The sequence below is a fragment of the Equus quagga genome, chromosome 7, assembly GCF_021613505.1.
Source record: "Equus quagga isolate Etosha38 chromosome 7, UCLA_HA_Equagga_1.0, whole genome shotgun sequence".
In the NCBI taxonomy this organism is placed as follows: Eukaryota; Metazoa; Chordata; class Mammalia; order Perissodactyla; family Equidae; genus Equus; species Equus quagga.
The window spans coordinates 98,315,512-98,336,915 of record NC_060273.1 but is presented as its reverse complement, the minus strand read 5'-3'; the positions used below and the strand labels follow the sequence as shown (position 1 = coordinate 98,336,915).

The 21,404-nt window shown below is 38.4% G+C and overlaps 1 protein-coding gene across 2 annotated transcripts in view; it reads left to right on the top strand.

The window, feature by feature from the left end:
* Positions 1 to 2,486: 2,486 nt before the first annotated feature.
* Positions 2,487 to 21,404, top strand: part of COMMD10 (COMM domain containing 10) — a 170,243-nt gene continuing 151,325 nt past the window's right edge. For both annotated transcript variants that reach the window (XM_046665221.1, XM_046665222.1), the window contains exons 1-4: positions 2,487 to 2,599; positions 3,974 to 4,064; positions 17,167 to 17,277; positions 18,740 to 18,895. In XM_046665221.1, coding sequence (XP_046521177.1) covers positions 2,559 to 2,599; positions 3,974 to 4,064; positions 17,167 to 17,277; positions 18,740 to 18,895 — 399 coding nt within the window. In that variant the 5' untranslated portion in view covers positions 2,487 to 2,558. The remainder of the gene's footprint in view (positions 2,600 to 3,973; positions 4,065 to 17,166; positions 17,278 to 18,739; positions 18,896 to 21,404) is intronic.

Below are 21,404 nucleotides of genomic sequence, written 5' to 3'. Positions count from 1 at the left end.
CTCCTGTGTCAAGATTCCACTCAAGGAGTAAAACTGTCTCCAAGTTACAACCTCCCCAGGTAAGCTCATCCTCACCGCGTCCCAGGCTTCAGTGTGGAGCTCAACTTTCCCCAAAAAGTGGCTCCTGGGAACTCTTCCCCTGGTCTTAAAGCCCCTGACACTTGCTGCCACCCTTGGCGGGGTGGGGTTGGGGGAGGAGACATCGGGAGGGGTGAGTATGGGCAGGGATGGGGCCTTGGGCTCTCTTCTCCTACAGCTCCAGGACTCAGTTACTTCTCTACTAGACTCATGGAAGCTCTGGATTTCCCAGTGGCTGCCTAGAGGCATCAGGTGACATACCCCAGGAATACGGGGGATGAATAAGCCATAGGACAAATTCTGACCAACAAGAGACAGACGACTGGAATGAGTCTACAGACAGATCTTTTTCCCCACACTCCCACCTCCTGGCTGTTCCAAGACACAGTAATTGGAAATAGTCTCTCTGGAAATATCCCATAGTACTGAGGAACAGTACTATGTGTGAGGGTCTCATTTAAGGGGCAAAATTACTCACTGCATCAAGCCTTTATAGCAACAAGTGGTACTAAGAAGTGATCACCCCATCAGTGAAAATGAAGAGAATCAGTGAGAGGACTCTGTGTCTGCTGGAGACTTTTGCAAAAAGCTTGGAAGTCTGTGCTTTGTTTTATAAGGGAGGGTAGAGTGTTTCTTGCACACACACATCACGTTGTTTAATTCTCATCACAGCCCAGGGGAACAGACATTATTTGCACTCCCATTTTGCAGCAGGAATAGGACTCAAACCTCATCAGGGCTCAAACCACCTTGATGCTCTTCTGCTCAAAATCCCAGCTGTGGTTTTGAAGGGAAGTGAGGAGGAGGTAAACTTCACTAGAAATTCAAAAATGGTTTTAGTTGGTTAGTGGCTCAGGCAATGGATCAAAAGGGTAATGATTCAAAAGTTGAGGGAACTGGGACCCTTTTAAAGTTATGCCAGGTAAGGTAATCTGTGTTTGTTACCAGAGACCTATAATTTATGTAGATTCACATACATCTTTTTCAAATACTGCATAAGTTGGGGAGTATGTGGAGTGCTGTAGAACTAAATGTATTTGTATGTGTTCAACACATTGCATAATTGACTCAATTATCCATGTGGGAATTATTCACTTTTAATTTGCAATCTGGCTTCTCCTTTCAGTTAGGATGTTTTTGGGCTGCTGTAGGAATGCCAACTAATTTAAATAATAATTTAAGTAAAACATAATTAGGTAGGAAAATTAAATTCAATCTTTTGCCAGCTCCTGAAGATTCTACAGCTGAAATGTAACTCTAATCCATACACTATATTTTCATTCTCCAATGTCATTTTACTACCAGTGGATTGTATTGCTTTTCATAGATTGTTGCAATAGTTTCCTATCTGGCTTTCCTGCTTACCTCTTTCTAACCCAATCATCATTCTGATGACAGCCATCTTCAAAACAAAACAAAACAAACGACCTTCAAAAAACCCAGCTGTCATCACAAAAATGTCTTTGCTTGAAAACGCTTAATGGCTCCCCATTTCTCACAAGATTAAGTGCACATGCCACAACTTATCGTTGGATGCTTCTTCATGCCACCTGCTCCAGGAAGATTTCCTTACCCTATCTCTGATGCCTTAGCACTGTTCCCACCTCTGAATCCCCTTAATGCACTACTTGTTTTTCTCTAAGGCATACCTAGGTATTCGTGAACCCATGTTATCTCCAATTCTCTTGTGACATCGTTAATGGTAGTCTGTGCCGCGCGTTTCATCTTCCCTATTACGCAGTACCTAACTCAGTGCCAGACCCCAAAGAAGGGCGCAACAAAGGCTCGTCCATTTGAACTGCTGGCAATCTCTGAGGGCAGAAATTTTGGTCTTTTGCAGCCCAAGCGCCTAGCACGGTGCCTGGCACATAGTAGGCACCCAACGAATCCTGTTGAATAAACGACGCAACATACTGCAGACTCCGCAAGGCGCTCTGCAGAGCTCCCGGGCTGCAAGTTCCAGCGGCGGGGCTGATCGCACAGCGCCCACGCTGGAGCTGGCGGCACCACATCTCCCGCGGGGTGATGCGCGGCGCCCTGGGCTGTTCCAGGGACCGCGCTCCGCCGCTCATCTCTGCAGCGCAGGCCCAACACGGCGGGCGTGCCTATACTTTCTCTGTTTAAAAAAATGTATATGCACACACCCCTAAATGCCTATGTTTATACACACAAACTACATCCATAATACATAAAAATATACACATTATACACATAAAACATATCCAGATATGTGTATACACATATAATAAGTAAATGTATAAATATAAATAAATTAATACGCGTACAGCCCTAACTCCGAACGGTTAGAGTAGCGGGGAGGACGCTGGGGATACCCACTCGTCCCTGCAGGCCCTCAGGACGGGGCTGCGGCGTCCGGCCCGCTGCGCGGCTTGGGCCTTCCGGCTTTCCGTCCGCCGTGGCCGCCATTGGTTGGGCTCCGAGCAGCTGACAGGCGGCGGCCGGGCGTGGGAGCTTCGAGGATGGCGGCGTCCGCGGCACTGATCCTGCGGGAGAGCCCCAGGTAGCCGCCCCCGGGCTGGCGCGGACGGGGCCGGCGCCAGGATGTCCTTGCTGTCTGTCGCCTGGGCCGCGGGGGGGCGGGCGCGGGGCAGCCGAAGCGGCCCGGGGTCCCCGCAGGAGTGCACGGGACTGTGGGCGCCCCGACCTCGGCGGTGGTTCACCTCGGGGGGTCGCGGGGCGCTGCAGCTGAGGGCAGTACGCCAGTGTGTGGTCTGTGCCGCTGTTCAGAGTGTAGGATCAGAAGTCCCAGGCCTACCTGGAGTAACGCGGCATAACGCGGCATTCCGTTCCCGATTTCAGTTCTCAGACCTGATGATGATGAGAAAGACCCCGGTTGGTGCTGGAGGGTCTTGTTAATCTCTCTTTTCAATCAAGGTAGAGCAGGCCTCAGGCCGGGAGTTTCAGTAACTAGTCAGAATTTGGTAACATTACTTTTGTCTTCATTTTATTTATTTTCAGTTAATTTCCAGTTAGGGAAGGTAAGGTCTGCTGTTCATGGTGATGATAGAAAGTTCCCTTTTAAAATAAAACTAAGTAAAAATGATTGCATCTTATTAAAAGTAATTACGTAGTACAGGTGGTGAGTGGATGTGGAAAAAGTGCTGAAGTGTATAGGGAGATAATTGAAGTTGGAAAATAACTTTTTAGTGCCTGGATGGGGCAGGAATCTTCTGGAAGAAGAGAGTTGTCATTTTAAAGTTTACCTTCAAACTGGTATCTCTGTCTATCTTCCTGGATTTCTTGAGTTCTGACAGCCAGTTTTTTTCCTCACACCAGTGTCCTGGGTAACACACACCACATCAATAAACCATATCCAGGATGGTGTGGTTGTATTGTTATCACATAATTCAAAGTTGCTTATTACATTTGAAGCAGGATTTTAAAACACTTGTGTACTTAGTGACCCCATATGGTTGTGTATGTAGTTTTTTCCCTACTAGCTACCATGCAGCATTCTTTTCTTTATATTTTTGATGTAATTGCTACTTCCCTCCTCTCACTCTTTTCAGAGTTCCATTTTGAGTTAAGTGGATGCTTAAACACCCATTGCCATTCTCATGCCATTCCTGCAATTCGTGCCATTCTCTGCAGAGTGCAAGCTTCCCTTAGTAGTTTGCGGTGCCCACAAGAAAGAGAAAATTTGCCAAATGGACCTTTTGAACAGAAGTACTTTTGGGGGACATCTTCTTGGAAATGCCGTGCCTCCTTGGCTGGCCATCATCTATTTTTCATTATTTCACTTAGCATTACCTTACAGCAGAGTTGTTGGAATGAAAACTTATAGATAACTGCAGTTATAGACAGCTGTGCTTAACGTAAGTACAATTCCTCTTGGAAAACTCATCTTAAAACTTTGTTTTACGAATTTATTTAGCATGAAAAAAGCAGTGTCGCTGATTAATGCAATAGATATAGGAAGATTTCCACGATTGCTCACCCGAATTCTTCAAAAACTTCACCTGAAGGTTTGTACTTTTCATTTTTATAGCTTATAATACTTTCTTGTGATTCCACTGAAACTCTGTTTCTACTTAAAGAACTTTTGGGGAAGTATGGTGTTCCCCAGTGTGTCCTCGGGCACACTTGGTCTCTAGAAAATTTGATAATGTCCTGTGGTCAAAAGTTTGGGAAACTGTCTTCATTAAAGTTAATCTTTTTTCCTTATTATGGAACTTTTCAGAATATATTATATGGTAGTATTTATAGTAAATATTTAAGGGTACATACGGTGTGCAAAATTTTCCAAATGTGTTCAACCTTGGAATTATTTTATCATGATATATATTTTGAGACTAAGGTTCTGTGGAACATGCTTTGGGAAAATTCTGATTTCATTCTTCCTCTTAAAAATAATTCTGTGTGGCTATTTTGGACATGTTGATGTCACTGCTTGGTCACCAATCTAACTTAACGTCTTTATTGTGGTATAAAAATTTAATTCCATCCAACACATGTTTATGGAGCACCCACTAATTGCTCTACCTGGTGCTAGGCATCACCATTAAACAAGAACCTGGACTCTTTCCTCTTTGGCCTGGCTGGGAGCCAGCCCCAAAGCCCTTTCTACCTTTGAAGTGTCTCTCAAATCCAAGTTCTTCTCATAGTCCTGGTTCAGATTCTTATTCTCCCTCCCTTGGGCTACAGTAATTACCTTCAAACTGGTATCTCTGTCTATAGTCTTCTCTCTTCCTGTCGCTTCTTCATAATGCTATTCTATTTATCCTTCCAAATATTTTTTTCCTAAAAACAGTTGATCGTATCTTTACAGCGTTCAAATCCATTACTGACTTTCCGTTGCTCCGTGGGAAAAAGTTCCAAATCCTTAACGTTGTATTATATTATGATAACATTATAATATGACCACAACCTATATTCTCTCTGCTTTGCAAGTGCTCCAGTCACAGTAGACTGCGCTCTTCTACTAGAACGTACCATGAACTTTTTCAGCTTTGTATCTGTGCATATCCTCTTTCCTTTACCTGCCGTGTTCTTCCCTGCTTTAGTGACTAAACTGTTCATCTTTCAGGGATTTCACAGTCTCACTCTCAGCAGTTTGTTGTTCTCCCTTCTGTGCTTCTAAAACAGTTGGTTCATTCTCACCTCACTTCAGTACCGACTCATAAGTATTTGTTTCATGATTATGAGGTCTTTCTCTGACCTTGAATACCTTGAGTATCATCTCTTACTCATCTTTATATTTCCCGTACCTGATACAATGACACTTATACAATCTGCACTCAGTAACTATTCTTGGAGTTAATTCTTTTCCTTGCCATTGGAAACACAAAACCAATATCGATCCTCTAAATTCCTGCCTGTAAGGAATTGGTGAAGTAGATGGACAGGAGGAGCAACAACAGTATTAACAATAGCAGCTGCATTTTGTGGCGTGTCCTATTCACAGTGCTCCCTCTGTGACTGGTACCATTCTAAAGGCTTTGTATGGTTAACTCATCTGATCCTTACAGCAACTTTAGGAAGTCAGTACTGTTGTCATCTTTATTTTATTCTTGAAGAAACTGAGATAGAGACCAGTTAAGTAATTTGCCCAAGGTCACACAGCTAGCTAGTAAGGCAGCCTGGTCCCACAATCCATCCCTTTATCCCATTACAGTAAACCTCAGGAAAGTGTACAAAATAGTATATAAATCAGTCTAAAAGTGAATGATGCAGGCAGTTGATACAGAAATTCTGCTTTGATTTTCTGAGCTGATGGCTGCCTTTTTAAACATATAAAACAATATGGAACAAAAACTCTTATATACATCTTCTGTTCTTCATACTGAGGGAGGACGAAACATTTGCAGGGAAAATTGTGGTGTCTAGTTTATCTTTGACCCTCAGTCGCCTCTGGAGTTGAGAATAAGTTAACATCTATCTTAGAGAAGCTGAGTGGCTGCAGCATTCCACAGAGATGCTTGAATGCTATGCCATCAGAGGTAGGGGAGTGGAGATGAGGAGGCGTGGTTGTTGAGAGCTGAAGCAACTGAAGACAGAAATACACGTATGTGATTACTTGTCTGCTAAGAAAGAAAGTCAGGAAAGGTACAAAATTTTTCTTCCTGGACAGTTTCAGGAAGTGTTTTTCCAGAGGGACTCCTATTGTGATAAAGGCTCTTATTCAAAATTTTGAGGAGACATTCAGGATCTGCCAGCTTTCTTTTATGTACTCTTGGTCTGTGAAATTGGCCTTTGCCCTGAGACAGTGGAGCCCTTAGAACAGTGAAACCTGATGTAGGTAGATTGGTGAAGAGGTTTAGGAATTTGGTTGCTATTTTAAATGTTATCAGCTTGGCACTTTAATTTTACCAAGTTTAATCTGCTTATAGGCAGAGAAAATCTGGTTTTGTCCAGACGAGTTTCTTGGAATCCCTAGTAGGACTAAACATGGGGAAACTAAGACAGCTGAGGTATAGAATATGGGCACGCCTAAGTATGGGTTTGGGAGTCCTCTTTGAACTGGCCATCTTCCTGGCCTATCCTAGCATGTAGAAATACACGGCAACTTTGGGGGTTGTTACAGTGTTTCGAGGGTGGCATTTAATGCCCAGGAACTTTACATGTCTTGCAGTGTGTAGTCCTGCACAGAGAATTGTTCCATCCAGCATGCTAATAGAATCTGCCTTGGGAAATACTGGGGGAAGTCAGACTAACTTCCATAGCTGGGAACTTAGAAAGAAACATTTATGGCTTTTGAGTTTCAAAAATAGCTGTCACAACTCATGCAATTAAAAAAAACTCATATGCTTTGCTCCATAGGAGAGACTTTTAGGCCCTCACACAGAGTCTATTAATGTAACTGTGCTGTATGTCTAGTTCTCAGAGATCAGCTGTCTAGACCTGGCCATGGCAGGCTAGAAACAGCAAACTCAGGGATTAAGGTGCTGCTGTGATGGAGCATATAGACTGCTTCAAGAATTGACTACTGATTATGGAATGAAATGGAAGAATTATGAAAGTCATGCATAAGAAATATAAAAGCACAGAGGCCTGAGGTTTTTTTACTGAACTGAAAAAGCATCAGTGTGTCTTAGGAGTTCTTTAGGATACTGTAGCACAGAACGTTGATGCTCATAATTATGACCTGACTCATCACAAGAAATTAGTTTAATCCAGTATACCTTGTTTACAAAATTCTAGAAGGGATGCCATGCATTTTAGAACTATTTCTTTCAGAAGTTTGAAATAGAAGTTGATTTACTTGATAGATTCACTTGTGAGTACCACAGTATTTCCCCATTATGACACATAGGACAATCACAGATGTAAACCCAACATATAGAAATGCCTGAGGGTTTTTTTTGATTGTTACAGTGCGTGGAGGGTGCCGCCGGCATTTAATGCCCTGGGACTTTAAATGTCTTGCACAATGTGCAAGATAGTCCTGCACAAAGAAGAATTGGCCCCACCTATGTGGAAAAAAGAGAAAAGGGTAGTTTATCTCTGAAAATGCATTTATTTTGTAGTTAATATAATGTGGAGGGCTCCTTACAAATTGGTTTATTGGGTAAGAAAGATATATACATACACTTTAAGTTATAATGTCTGCAGAGTACTCGTACCATGTCTTCTTCCATTGTGGTGTTTGTGTGTGTGCATGATTGTGTATGTGAGTCAGAGCTCGGACTCTGGACCACAGTTCTCTCTGTCTCTAAATCCATGCTCTGAGTTTTTAAAACCTAGTTGCCTTCATAATTATTTAAATAATATACTATTTTCGTAGAATAGAAGACTCTATAATTTTCTGAGGAATGTGACCCAATTTCAACTATATGTGGAATTGAGATTGGTTCCCTCATCATTCATGTTAAGAAAATGAATTCTTCAGGAAAAAACCAAAAAACAAAAAAGAAAAAGAAAAGTTGCAAGAGTGGAGCTTTTAACTTACTTTTTTTTGTGCCCTATATAATTCAAAATACTTAGAGGGCTTAAATTAAGCATTTTAATAACACTTTAAATTTCACAAATAGTTAATGAATAAGTTTTCTTTTAAAAATTTTAAACAATGTGGACCAACTGAAATTCCCACTTGGTTACCTCCTGCCACTCCTTCCATCTTAATTCTCTCCTGTATTATTTATCTGTTGCTGAATTACAATTACCCCAAAACTTAGCAGCTTAAAAGAACAATGAACATTTATTATCTCTCACAGTTCTAGTAGGTCACGAATTTAGGAATGGTTTGGTTGGGTGGTTCTGGCTTGGAGTTTCTTATGAAGTTGCTTTCAGATGTTGACTGGGGCTGCTGTTATCTGAAGGTTTGACTGGGTTAGAGGATTTCCTTCCAATCTGACTAGCTAGTGGCATCAGTTGGTGTGAGGCCTCAGTTCCTTGCTACATAGGCCTTTCCTCCAGACTTCTTCCAGAAGGAGGTTGGCTCCTTCCAGAGCAAGTGATGCAAGAGAGGGATGTGCTGTCCTTTTTATGACCTAACCTTAGATATCACATAGCTTCACTTTCACTATATTCTTCTTGTTAGAAGTTAAGTCGCTAGGGTTGGCTCACATTCAAAGGAAAGGAGATTAGGCTCCTTCTTTTGAAGGGTGAAGTGCTAAAGAATTTGTGGACATAATAAAACCACCATACCTTCCTAGAGGTAACCTTCCTTATCAATTTGGTTTTTATCTTTCCCAGTCTTTTTCCATATATTATTAAATGCAGATGTGCACACACATGTGCATGCACAAACATACGGAAATGTGTGGTTTGCCTGTGTTTTTATATGTGCTACCTTACTGTATATATTGCCCTGCTGTTTGCCTTTTTCACTTACCACTTTAATCAGAGATCTTTCTATGTCAATCCATTTAGCAGTACCTTATTCCTAAGTGTTGTTTTTCCTTTCTGCCTGTGTATATATGTTTATGGCATATGCTTTTTAAATACAGAAAAAATTAACATCCACTTTCCATTTTAAAATTTAAGTTTCTTGGACACTTACTCTCTAATTTTATAAACCTAGGACTTAATTTTTTCCCATTGAGAGGATAAAAAGAAATATGTCTCCTTTACCTTCTTTTTAACTCCCAAATATGTGTGGATTGCTTTTAGTAGATGGAAAGAAGTTAAACTGCTGCTATTTGGAAGCAAATAGAGGGACTTAAATGTAATATTTATCTACCCAGGGTCATTGTTGGAGCCAGGTGTTGAATATGTTTTTGGAACTTTGTTTTATAGCTGTATTCTCTATCTGCTGTTCTGCTCACATATTCTAAGCTCCATCTTATTTTAAGGGTGCATGCCTGATGTTTTGTTGGATGGTGGAGATAAATATTCTCTTGTCTCCCTTCACTCCAAACCGCTTTATTAATATAATGCCCTTGAAGATCTTGAGAATGTTCCTTTTGTTGCTCTCTCTCTTTTTAAAACATCTCACTTTCTTGTGTATATTGGGAACACTAAAGTTTACTTTTATACATGTTCAGTCACTTTTTTTATTTTGTCAAAATAGGTTACTTGGTATATAGTAAAAGGAATCAGCTTGACCTCTTTGGAAGTTAAATTGTAAATTTCCATTGAATTTAATGCAACATGTGGTTCAGTGATTATACATAAGTAATACTGTTACTGTATTCCTCATATTGATAAACTCTCGTGCTGTAGCTCATTGTTTCAAGAAGATGTGTGGTAGTCACAGAGATTCTGGAAGTTTTAAATCAAAACATTTTTCTTGAGGTAAGTGATTGACATTTTGCTCAATTGTGGTTCATGTTTTTCTCAGTCATAAAACAAGTAGAGACTGGGAGTTCTGGTGACTAGCCTCCAAAAATATGCCATTTAAGAGTTCTAATGCTGCTTCAGTTGTGGCTATGTACTTGTACCTCATCCTAAGCTGTCAAGGCAGGGACTCGTGGTCCTTCTGAACCTTCTCTGTGTTGCTGTTGGGGAGAGACAGCAGTAGAGAAAGTTGTTTTCAGTATGTGTGGATAAAGTATTTATTTTTATTTAAAAGCTGGTCTAATAGTGTACGTTCTTCATACTTGATAAGCCAATATCTTTAGATCAAGGAGATTATTTTGGAAATGAAAGAAAGGAGACTAGCCAGAGAGTATACTTAGAGGGTTAGTTGTTTTCTTTCTTTCCTATATTGCTTATAAAAATAGTTGTGTAATGTGTAAGTTTTGGAAAATATTGAAATTATAAAAAAGAGTTAACTTCCTGCTTTATGTGTGCTCCTGTAATAACCGATTACTTTTGCAGAACTCATCAAACGGAAATTACTTGAATAATTATTTGGGGTTTTTTTTTGTTTTTTTGTTTTTTTGCCTTTCTTTGGTTTAGTCTTCTGATTAGCAATTCTTTTTTTTTTAAATTTGAGTTCATAATAGTTTACATCATTGTGAAATTTCAGTTGTACATTATTTCTTGTCTGTCACCACATAAGTGCTCCCCTTCACCCCCTGTGCCCAACCCCCAGCCGCCTTCCCTTGGTAACCACTGAACTGTTTCCTTTGTCCATGTGTTTATGTTCCACATATGAGTGAAATCATCTAGTTTTTGCCTTTCTCAGTCTGGCTTATTTCGCTTAGAGTAATTTCCTCCAGGTCCATCCATGTTGTTGCCAATGGGATGATTTTTTCTTTTTTTATGGCTGAGTAGTATTCCATTCCATGTGTGTGTGTGTGTGTGTGTGTGTGTGTGTGTGTGTATATATATATATATATATGTATATATACACACATCTTCTTTATCCAGTCATCAGTCGATGGGCACTCAGTTTCCATGTCTTGGCTATTGTGAATAGTGCTGCAGTGAACATAGGGATATATACGTTACTTTGGATTGTTGATTTCAAGTTGTTTGGGTAGATACCCAGTAGTGGGATAGCTGGGTCATATGGTAGTTTTATTTTTAGTTTTTTGAGGAATCACCATACTGTTTTCCATAGTGGCTGCACCAGTTTGCATTCCCACCAGCAGTGTGTAAGGGTTCCCTTTTCTCCACACCCTCTCCAACATTTGTTATTTTTAGTCTTAGTGATTATAGCCATTTTAACAGGCGTAAGGTGGTATCTTAGTGTAGTTTTGATTTGCATTTCCCTGATGATGAGTGATGTTGAACATCTTTTCATGTGTTTATTGGCCATCTGTATATCTTCTTTGGAAAAATATCTGTTCATATCCTTTGCCCATTTTTTGATCGAGTTGTTTGTTTTTTTGTTGTTCAGTTGTGTGAGCTCCTTATATATTATGGAGATTAACCTCTTATCGGATGTATGATTTGTAAATATTTTCTCCCAATTGGTGGGTTGTCTTTTTGTTTTGATCCTAGTTTCTTTCGCCTTGCAGAAGCTCTTTAGTCTGATGAACTCCCACTTGTTTATTTTTTCTTTTGTTTCCCTTATCTGAGAAGACATGGTATTTGAAAAGATCCTTTTAAGTTCGATGTCAAAGAGTGTACTACCTATATTATCCTCCAGGAGTTTTATGGTTTCAGGACTTATCTTCAAGTCTTTGATCCATTTTGAGTTTATTTTTGTGTATGGCATGAGATAATGGTTTACTTTCATTCTTTTGCATGTAGCTGTCCGGTTTTCCCAACACCATTTATTGAAGAGACTCTTTTCTCCATTGTATGTTTTTGTCACCTTTGTCAAAGATTAGCTGTCTGAAGATGTGTGGTTTTATTTCTGGGCTTTCAGTTCTGTTCCGTTGATCTGTGTGCCTGTTTTTGTACCAGTACTGTGCTGTTTTCATCACTATGGCTTTGTAGTACATTTTGAAGTCAGGGATTGTGATGCCTCCAGCTTTATTCTTTTTTCTCAGGATTGCTTTAGCAATTTGGGGTCTTTGGTTGCCCCATATGAATTTTAGGATTCTTTGTTCTATTTCCGTGAAGAATGTCATTGGGATTCTGATTGGGATTGCATCGAATCTGTAGATTGCTTTGGGTGGTATGGACATTTTAACTATATTTGTTCTTCCAATCCATGTGCATGGAATCTCTTTCCATCTCTTTATATCATTATCTATTTCTTTCACTAATGTCCTGTAGTTTTCATTGTATAAGTCCTTCACCTCCTTAGTTCATTTATTCCTAGGTACTTTATTCTTTTTGTTGCGATTGTAAATGGAATTATGTTCTTGAGTTCTCTTTCTCTGAGTTCGTTGTCAGAGTACAGAAATGCAACTGATTTTTGTAAGTTGATTTTGTACCCTGCAACTTTACTGTAGTTGTTAATTATTTCTAATAGTTTTCTAGAATAGTGGATTCTTTAGGGTTTTCTATATGTAAGATCATGTTGTCTGCAAACAGTGAGTGTTTCACTTCTTCACTCCCTATTTGGATTCCTTTTATTCCTTTCTCTTGCCCAATTGCTCTGGCCAAAACCTCCAGTACTATGTTGAATAAGAGTGGTGAGAGTGGGCATCCTTGTCTTGTTCCTGTTCTCAGAAGGATGGCGTTCACTTTTCCCCATTGACTATGATGTTGGCTGTGGGGGGCTTTGTCATATATGGCCTTTATTATGTTGAGATGATTTCCTTCTATCCCCATTTTGTTAAGAGGTTTTATCATAAATAGCTGTTGGCTCTTGTCAAATGCTTCGTCTGCCTCTATTGAGATGATCATGTGGGTTTTTTTTTTTTGAGGAAGATTTGCCCTGAGCTAACTACTGCCAGTCTCCCTCTTTTTGCTGAGGAAGACTGGCCCCGAGCTAGCATCCATGCCCATCTTCCTCAACTTTATACGTGGGATGCCTACCACAGCATGGCTTTTGCCAAGCGGTGCCATGTCCACACCCAGGATCCGAACTGGTGAACCCCGGGCCGCTGAGAAGTGGAACATGCGAACTTATCCGCTGTGCCACCGGGCCAGCCCCAGGTCATGTGGTTTTTATTCCTCATTTTGTTAATGTGATGTATCACATTGATTCATTTGCGGATGTTGAACCATCCCTGTGTCCCTGGTATAAATCCCACTTGATCATGATGTATGATCTTTTTGATGTATTGTATTTGGGTTGCCAATATTTTGTTGAGGATTTTTGTATCTATGTTCATCAGTGATATTGGCCTGTAGTTTTCCTTTTTTGTGTTGTCCTTGTCAGGCTTTGGTATCAGAGTGATGTTGGCCTTGTAGAATGTGTTAGGATGTGTTCCATCTTCTCTAATTTTTTGAAATAGCTTGAGAAGGATAGGTATTAAATCCTCTCTGAAAGTTTTGTACAATTCCTCAGGGAAGCTATCTGGTCCTGGGTTTTTATTCTTTGGGATGGTTTTGATTACTGTTTCAATCTCTTTACTTGTGATTGGTCTATTCAGATTCTCTATTTCTTCTTGATTCAGCTTTGGGAGGTTGTAAGGGTCTAAGAATTTATCTATTTCCTCTAGATTGTTCATTTTGTTGGCATATAGTTTTTTGTAGGATTCTCTTATAATCCATTGTATTTCTGTGGTATTCTCGTATAATCTGTTATTGTTTCTCCTATTTCATTTCTAATTTTATTTATCTGAACTTTCTCTCTTATTCTTTGTAAGTCTGGCTAGGGGTTTGTCAATTTTATTTATCTTCTCAAAGAATCAGCTCTTTGTTTCATTGATCCTTTCTACTGCCTTTTTTTGTTTCAATAGCATTTATTTCTGCTCTGATTTTTATTATTTCTCTCCTTCTGCTGACTTTGGGCTTTGTTCTTCTTTTTCTAATTCAATTAGTGTAGTTTGAGATTGCTTATGTGGGATTTATCTTGTTTGTTCAGGTGTGCCTGTGTTGTGATGAATTTCCCTCTTGATATGGCTTTTGCTGCATCCCATATGAGTTGGTATGGTATGTTTTCATTTGTCTCCAGATATTTTTTGATTTCTCCTTTAATTTCTTCAGTGATCCGTTGCTTGTTCAATAACATGTTGTTTAGTTTCCACATCTTTGTTCCTTTCTCAGCTCTTTTCTTGTAATTAATTTCTAGCTTTATAGTATTGTGATTGGAGAAGATGCTTTGTTGTTATTTCAATCTTCTTAAATTTATTGAGGCTTGCCTTGTTTCCAAAGATGTGGTCTATCCTTGAGAATGTTCTGTGTGCACTTGAGAAGAATGTGTATTCTGCTGTTTTTGGATGGAGTCTTCTATATATGTCTATTTAAAGTCCAGCTGGTCTAGCTGTTCATTTAATTCCACTGTTTCCTTGTTGATTTTCTGTCTGGATGATCTATCCCTTGATGTGAGTGGAGTGTTGAGGTCTCCTACTATTATTGTGTTATTATTAATATCTTCTTTTAGGTTTGTTAATAGCTGCTTTATGAACTTTGGTGCTCCTGTCTTGGGTACATAGATATGTATAAGTGTTATTTCTTCTTGATGGAATGTCCCTTTGATCATTATATACTGCCCCTCTTTATCTCTCTTTACCTGTCTTATCTTGAAATCTACTTTGTCTGATATAAGTATTGCAACACCTGCTTCCTTTTGTTTGTCATTAGCTTGGAGTATCGTCTTCCATCCCTTCACTCTGAGCCTGTGTCATTGGAGCTGAGATGTGTTTCCTGCAGACAGCATGTTGTTGGGTCTTGTTCTTTAATCCGTGTCACCACTCTGTGTCTTTTTATTGGAGAATTCAATCCTTTTACGTGTAGGGTGATTATTGATATATGAGGGCTTAATGCTGCCATTTTATCACTTGTTTTCTGGTTCTCCTGTATTTCCTTTGTTTCTTGTCCTGTGTATTTTGGTCTATCAATTGAGTTGTGTAGTATTTTATGTTGTGTTTGTTTTCTCCTTATTTGTTATTTGTGTCTCTGCTGTTCTACTTTTTTGTTTAGTGGTTACCATGAGGTTTGTATTCAAAATCTCATGGGTAAGATAGTCCCTTTTCTGATGGCCTCTTATTTCTTTAAACTAAACTGATTCAGTCCCTTTCCTCTTCCCTTCCTAAGTTGTTTTTCTCACATCTTATTCCATCTTGTGTTATGAGTTTGTGTTTAAAATGACAAGATTATCTGTTTTTGATATCTTCCTTCCCTTTGTCTTTAATGCTATACTTGAGTATTTGCTGTCCTGTTCTGATTCTGTCTATCTATTTATCTCCTTCCTCTGTGCTTTGTAACGCCTTTTTCCCTTTTATTTTTTTCAGGTATGAGGGCCTTCTTGAGGATTTCTTGTGTGTGTGTATGTGTGTGTGTGTGGGGGGGCAGTCTTGTGGCTACGAACTCCCTTAGTTTATGTTTGTTTGGGAAAGTTTTTATTTTTCCATCATATCTGAAGGATATTTTCACTCGATAGAGTATTCTTGGCTGAGTTTTTGTCCTTCAAAGGTTTGAATATGTCATTCCAGTCCCTTCTAGCTTGTAAGGTTTCTGCAGAGAAATCCTCTAAAAGCCTGATAGGGGTTCCTTTGTAGGTTATTTTCTTCTGCCTTCCTGTCCTTAGTATTCTTTCTTTGTCATTCAGTTTTTCCTGTTTCACTACTATATGCCTTGCAATAGGTCTTTTTACATTGACATATTTAGGAGATCTGGTAGTCTCATCCACATGGATTTTCATCTCCTTCTGTAGATTTGGGAAGTTCTCTGCTGTTATTTCTTTGAACGAGCTTTCTGCTCCATTCTCTTTCTCTTCTCCTTCTTGAATACCTATAATTCTTATGTTGTATTTCCTAATTGAGTTGGCTGTTTCTCAGAGACTCTTCATTTCTTTTTAGTCTTAGTTCTCTCTCCTCAATGTGGAGCATTTCAACATGTCTGTCTTTTATTATGCTGATGTGCTCCTCTATGATGTGCTCAAGTGTTCAGGGAATCCATATTTTGTTTTATTTTTTCCATTATGTCTTTCATCTCTAATGTTTCTGATTGATTCTTCTTTATAGTTTCAATCACTTTTGTGAAGTAGCTCCTGAACTTGTTGAATTGTTCCTCTACATTCTCCTTTAATTCATTGAGTTTTTTGATGATAGCTATTTTGAATTCTTCGTCATTTAGATTACGTATTTCTGTGTCCTCAGGACTGATTTCTGGGTACTTATCTTCTTTCTGGTCTGGAGATCTAATATAATGTTTGATATTAGTAGAGGGAGTGGCTCTGTTTTTCTGCATCCTGGTGTTATTTGGTTGCAGTTACTGCCTGTTGTCATGGGGTTGGGGTCAAGAGCTGCGTATTCTGAGCTGTCTGCCTTCAGCAGAGATCCTAGGTGCTGGAGCCATGCTGGGCGGGTCGGGGGAGGAGTGCTTTCTCCTGCATGCTCTTGGGGTTTTCTTGCTCTGCTCTTGCTATCTGCTCTCCTGAGGGTCTTGACTCGATGAGGTCACCCCCTGAGAAAGCTTTCACCCCGGTAGAGGGCTTCCCTCTAGGTCTCAAGAGCCTTCGGGGACCTTTGATGTTCCCGTGAATGAACGTCCCCTCCCCTGTTCCTTCTCTCTCAGAGGTCTCCTGCAGTCCTGCATTGCAGCCTTTAGGGGACAGCGCCAAGTTTTCTCTAACCCTGTTCCACCTCCTCCGAGGAGGGCTCCAGCCTCTCTTCCCTCTGTCATATGGTTGTGTGGGTCTCTCTGATGTTTTTTGTATTGTGTTTGGATGTCCTCTGTTGGAGTATGAATGTCCTTTTCATTGTATCTTGGAGGTGAGAGATTACCGGGAGAACTTACTCTGCCATGATGCTGATGTCACCTCCAATAATTATTTGTTTTTATGTGTCTTTCTAACTAAAGTATAGTATACCTGAGGACATGAACTGTCTGTCTGTGTTGCACGTAATAGATAACTCAGTAAATATTTTTGAATGAGTAAAGATGGAAGTTACTATTAATTATTGTTAATATTTTGGGGTTTTACCTTCTAGTATTGTATTCTGGTATTTTTTCTACATGTCCATTTGTTACAGTATTTATTGTTATTTTCCACCTCTTGTAAATCATAGAACTTAAAATGCTGGTTTTTAAAAATGAACTTTGACAAAATCCAGATACTGAACTGTACTGTGATTTTGGATATTGAAATTTATAAACACATCAGTTTCTTTCACCATGGATTCACTTTTTCTTTCGTGTTCTCATTCCATATATGAGTAAGTGAATCTTCTGTTGAGTATCTGAGTTTAGAATATTTGAGTGCGTGCTAATACATTGCTTTTTGTGTTGTAGGCTGAGAACAGTTTCAGTGAAGAAGAGGAGGAAAAACTTCAAGCTGCATTTTCTCTAGAGAAACCAGATCTTCACCTAGTTCTTGAAACAATATCATTCATTTTAGAACAGGTATTTTTATCGCCCCAAGCTTCCTAAGCATGGTTTGTTTATTATGTCCTTATATTGCTATGATATCTATACCATTTTATTTTTTAAAAATATAGTGTGTAGATAGAAGCAGTGAATATATTTTAATCAAGAATTTCAGTGTAATGAAAAAAAGCTGAATTATGATTTTTCCACAGTATGCATTCTGCAAAACAATCTTAATGTTGAGTAGCATAAGTAAAGTATTTGACAATTTGAATCAAGACTTCATTGACTTGAGACAGTTATAAAAGATTTTAATTCATTGTTACTTGGTATAATAATTTGAAAAAATGAACACATTTTATTTCAGAAATTTAACAAATGATTTTGGGCGAATTATTTGACTAGGCTGATAAATAAAACATGTAGAAAAGTAGTAGTTGTCAAAGGACCTTTGGTCGTACTATTTTTTCCTACTGAGCTGCCCTTCTGATCCCTTCTTTTCATCTAAATTCAGTTCATTGTTTAAGTTCCCCTTCAAGTCACACCTCCCCCCACTGCAGCATTGACCCCTTATACTTATAGCTTTCACCTTATTTGGATTCCTTTTATCCTTGGCTTATCATAGGAGAGCACATTGTTAGCCTTTCATTATTTCATGTGTTTCAGTTATGTCTCCTTCACTAGATTTTGAATTCGTGAGGGGCCAGGATCATATTTTTTGTGCATGTTACGTTGCTGGGCTTAAAATAGATTCTCCCTAAATTCTTGTTGTTTGATTAGACAGAATACTTGTGAAATAAAAGTTTAAATAGTGCAGTGGCTTCATGAGGATTGCTAATTAGAGATACTGTTAGGAGGACAAGCTGCTGGGCATTTACTACATATAGCCTCATATAGATTACAGATCCTAAAGATGACCATGGTTCATATCCTCGGTGGGCCTTCAATAGAAGAAAAGGATAATTGAATAGGACAGAGCAGCATGGGATTTATGAGAAAGTTGTTAGAGAATAATGTACGAAATGGGATAGATATCACTGTTAAAAATTTATACAGTTTTTTATTATATGTTACCTAGGAAGTTGGTAGATGAAGGTAGTTTTGAGAAAATGCTCCTTGGAAAAATTTTGTTAGTTGACAAACAAAACTGTTGTATACTTCTTTGAAATAATTAAGTGAAATAAGGATATGAAATTTTAATTAGGGTACTATTTACATAGCTAAAGCAAAGAAGTTGTTTTTCGGTTAAGCAGATTTAGGGTTACTTAAACCACAAGCAAAAATGAAAAAGTTTAGCCTGAATAATTTAGGCCATTTAATCCTGAATCTTCCAGCCCTTAGTTTTGTATATTTGTAAAATAATAAAAAATTTCTACTGTAGAAATATGAAATATTCTTTTGATTTAAATCATTTAAAAATAATTTTGTATTTGATTATAGATCAAGGTATCTGTATGAATATTAGGGATATATGTAATTTTATTTTTCTCTTTAATAGGCAGTATATCACAACGTGAAGCCAGCGGCTTTGCAGCAGCAGTTAGAGCACATTCACCTTAGACAAGACAAAGCAGAAGCATTTGTCAACGCTTGGTCTTCTATGGGTCAAGAAACTGTTGAAAAATTCAGGCAGAGGATTCTTGCTCCCCACAAGGTATAGGATTATATTAGCCCAAAGGTATTGTTCAATAATGTATGGCATAAATTTTTATACCTGAAGTGTTTTTAAAGTGATAATATTTTGTAGAGAGGTAGAGTCAGGCAAAAGAAAATATATTAACAATAATCCTATAAAATTATTTCCATATGTATGTGTCACCACAATATGATTTAATTTTAATTGCCAGTCTAAAATATGCCTGTATAACTTAAGAATAGAAATGAGACAGTCTTTTTTTCTTTTTCCTGAGTCCTTAGGCAGAGTTGGTTGTTCTTTTTAACTGTGTCCCTTTGTATAAGACTTACTATAATTTTTACTGAGTCACATAATAATTTGTTTTTGTGTGTCTGTATTAATGCCTAGAAGAATGCCTTGCATGCAGAAGGTAGTCAATATTTGTTGAGTAGGAAATAGTGAACAAAATGAACACTTTGAGGAAAGTATAGAATAAACAGCAGTGTCACAAAGCTCTTTGGTAACCTTTAGTCACTCTTAATGGAAGTTGAGATGATCATACAGATTTTGCCCTTTTTTCTATTAATATGTTGTGTTACATAATTGATTTTCAGATTTTTAGCCAACTTTGTATTCCTGGGATAAATCTTACTTGGTCACAATATATCATCCTTTTTATATGTTGCAGTATTTGATTTGCTAATATTTTGTTAAAGATTTTTCCATCTATATTCATGAGGGATATTGGTCTGAGTTTTCTTGTGATGTCTTTGGTGGTATCAGGGTAATACTGGCCTCCTAAAATGAGTTGGGATGTGTTCTCTCCTCCTTTTCTATTTTCTGGAAGAATTTGTGAAGGATTGGTATTATTTTGCATTTCACTATCATTATATGAGCGTTCCAGTAGCTCCAAATCCTTGTCAGCATTTGGTATTGTTGGTTGTTTTTATTAAAGCCATCCTGTTAAGTTTGTAGTGGTATCTTGTGTTTTCAATCCACGTTTCCATATAACAGATTATGTTGGTGATCTTTTTATGTGCTTACTTGCCATCCATATACCTTCTTTGATGAAGTGTCTGTTCATATCTTTTGCCTTACTGTATTTCCACATCATGACAGATAAAGAAGTCCCTTTATAGTAATATAAAGGACAGTTGCAGGTATGTATCCCAGCATATAGAAATGCATGGAGATTTTGTCGTTGTTATTGTTACAGTGTGTGGAGGGCGTTTGTTTGCTTTCTCTTGAGTTTTGTGAGCTCCTTATAGATTGTAGGGTTAAGTCCTTTGTCAGATATATGATTTGCAGACATTTTCTCCCAGTCTCTAGCTTGCCTGTTTGTTCCTTTTCTTTTTTCCTTAACAGTGTCTTTTGCAGAGCAAAAACTTTTAATTCTGATGAAGTTTGATTTATCAGTTTTTTTCTTTTATTGATTCTGCTTTTGGTGCTTTTGATTTTGTCTCTAAGTATTTATAACAATACAAACATTTGCTCTTCTGTGTTCTTCTAAGTGTTTCATAGGTTTATGTGTTACATTCAGGTCTACATACATTTTGAGTTAATTTGGTGTAAGGTGTAAGGTGCAGGTCAAAGTTATTTTTTTCTGCATTTAGATGTTCCTTTATTCCAGCATAATTTGTTGATAACATCCTTTTTCCCTGAATTGCCTTTGCCCCTTTGTCAAAAATCATTTGATATATTTGTGTGGGTCTTTTTCTGGACTCTCTGTTTGGTTCCATTGATTTATCTGTTTTGTCTATCTTTATGCCAGTATCACACTGCTTTAATTACTCTACCTTTATAGTAAGTCTTAAAATCAGGTAGTGTGATTCTGCTAACTTTGTTCTTTTTCATAATTGTTTTGGCTGTTCTTGTTTCTTTGCCTTTTCAAAGAAATTTGAAGACAAGCTTTTCTGTATCTACAAAATAATCCTGCTGGGATTTTGGTTGAGATGATGTTAAATTTATAGATTACTTTGTAGAGAAATGACTTCTTAACAATATTGAGTATCTCTCTCCACTTATTGAGGTCCTCTTTGATCTCTTATATTGGTGTTTTTCATTTTCCAGCTTTACAGATCCTGTGTGTATTTTGTTAGATTTGTACCTAAGCATTTTGTTTTTGTTTGTTTTTGAGGAAGATTAGCCCTGAGCTAACATCTGCTGCTAATCCTCCTCTTTTTGCTGAGGAAGACTGGCCCTGAGCTAACATCCATGCCCATCTTCCTCTCCTTTATATGTGGGACGCCTACCACAGCATGGCTTGCCAAGTGGTGCCATGTCTGCATCTGGGATCCGAACCAGCCACCCCTGGGCTGCCAAAGCGTAATGTGCGAACTTGACCACTGCCCTACCGGGCTGGTCCCAGCATTTTGTTTTTTTGGAGTTGTTGTAAATGGTACAGTTTTTAAAATTTTGGTTTCCAATTGTTTATTGATAGTATATAGAAACATACTTGATTTTTGTATGTTGACCTTGTATTCTATGACCTTGCTAAACTCACTAATTAGTTGTAGCAGTTTTTTTTTTTTTTTTTTTTTTTTTTTTA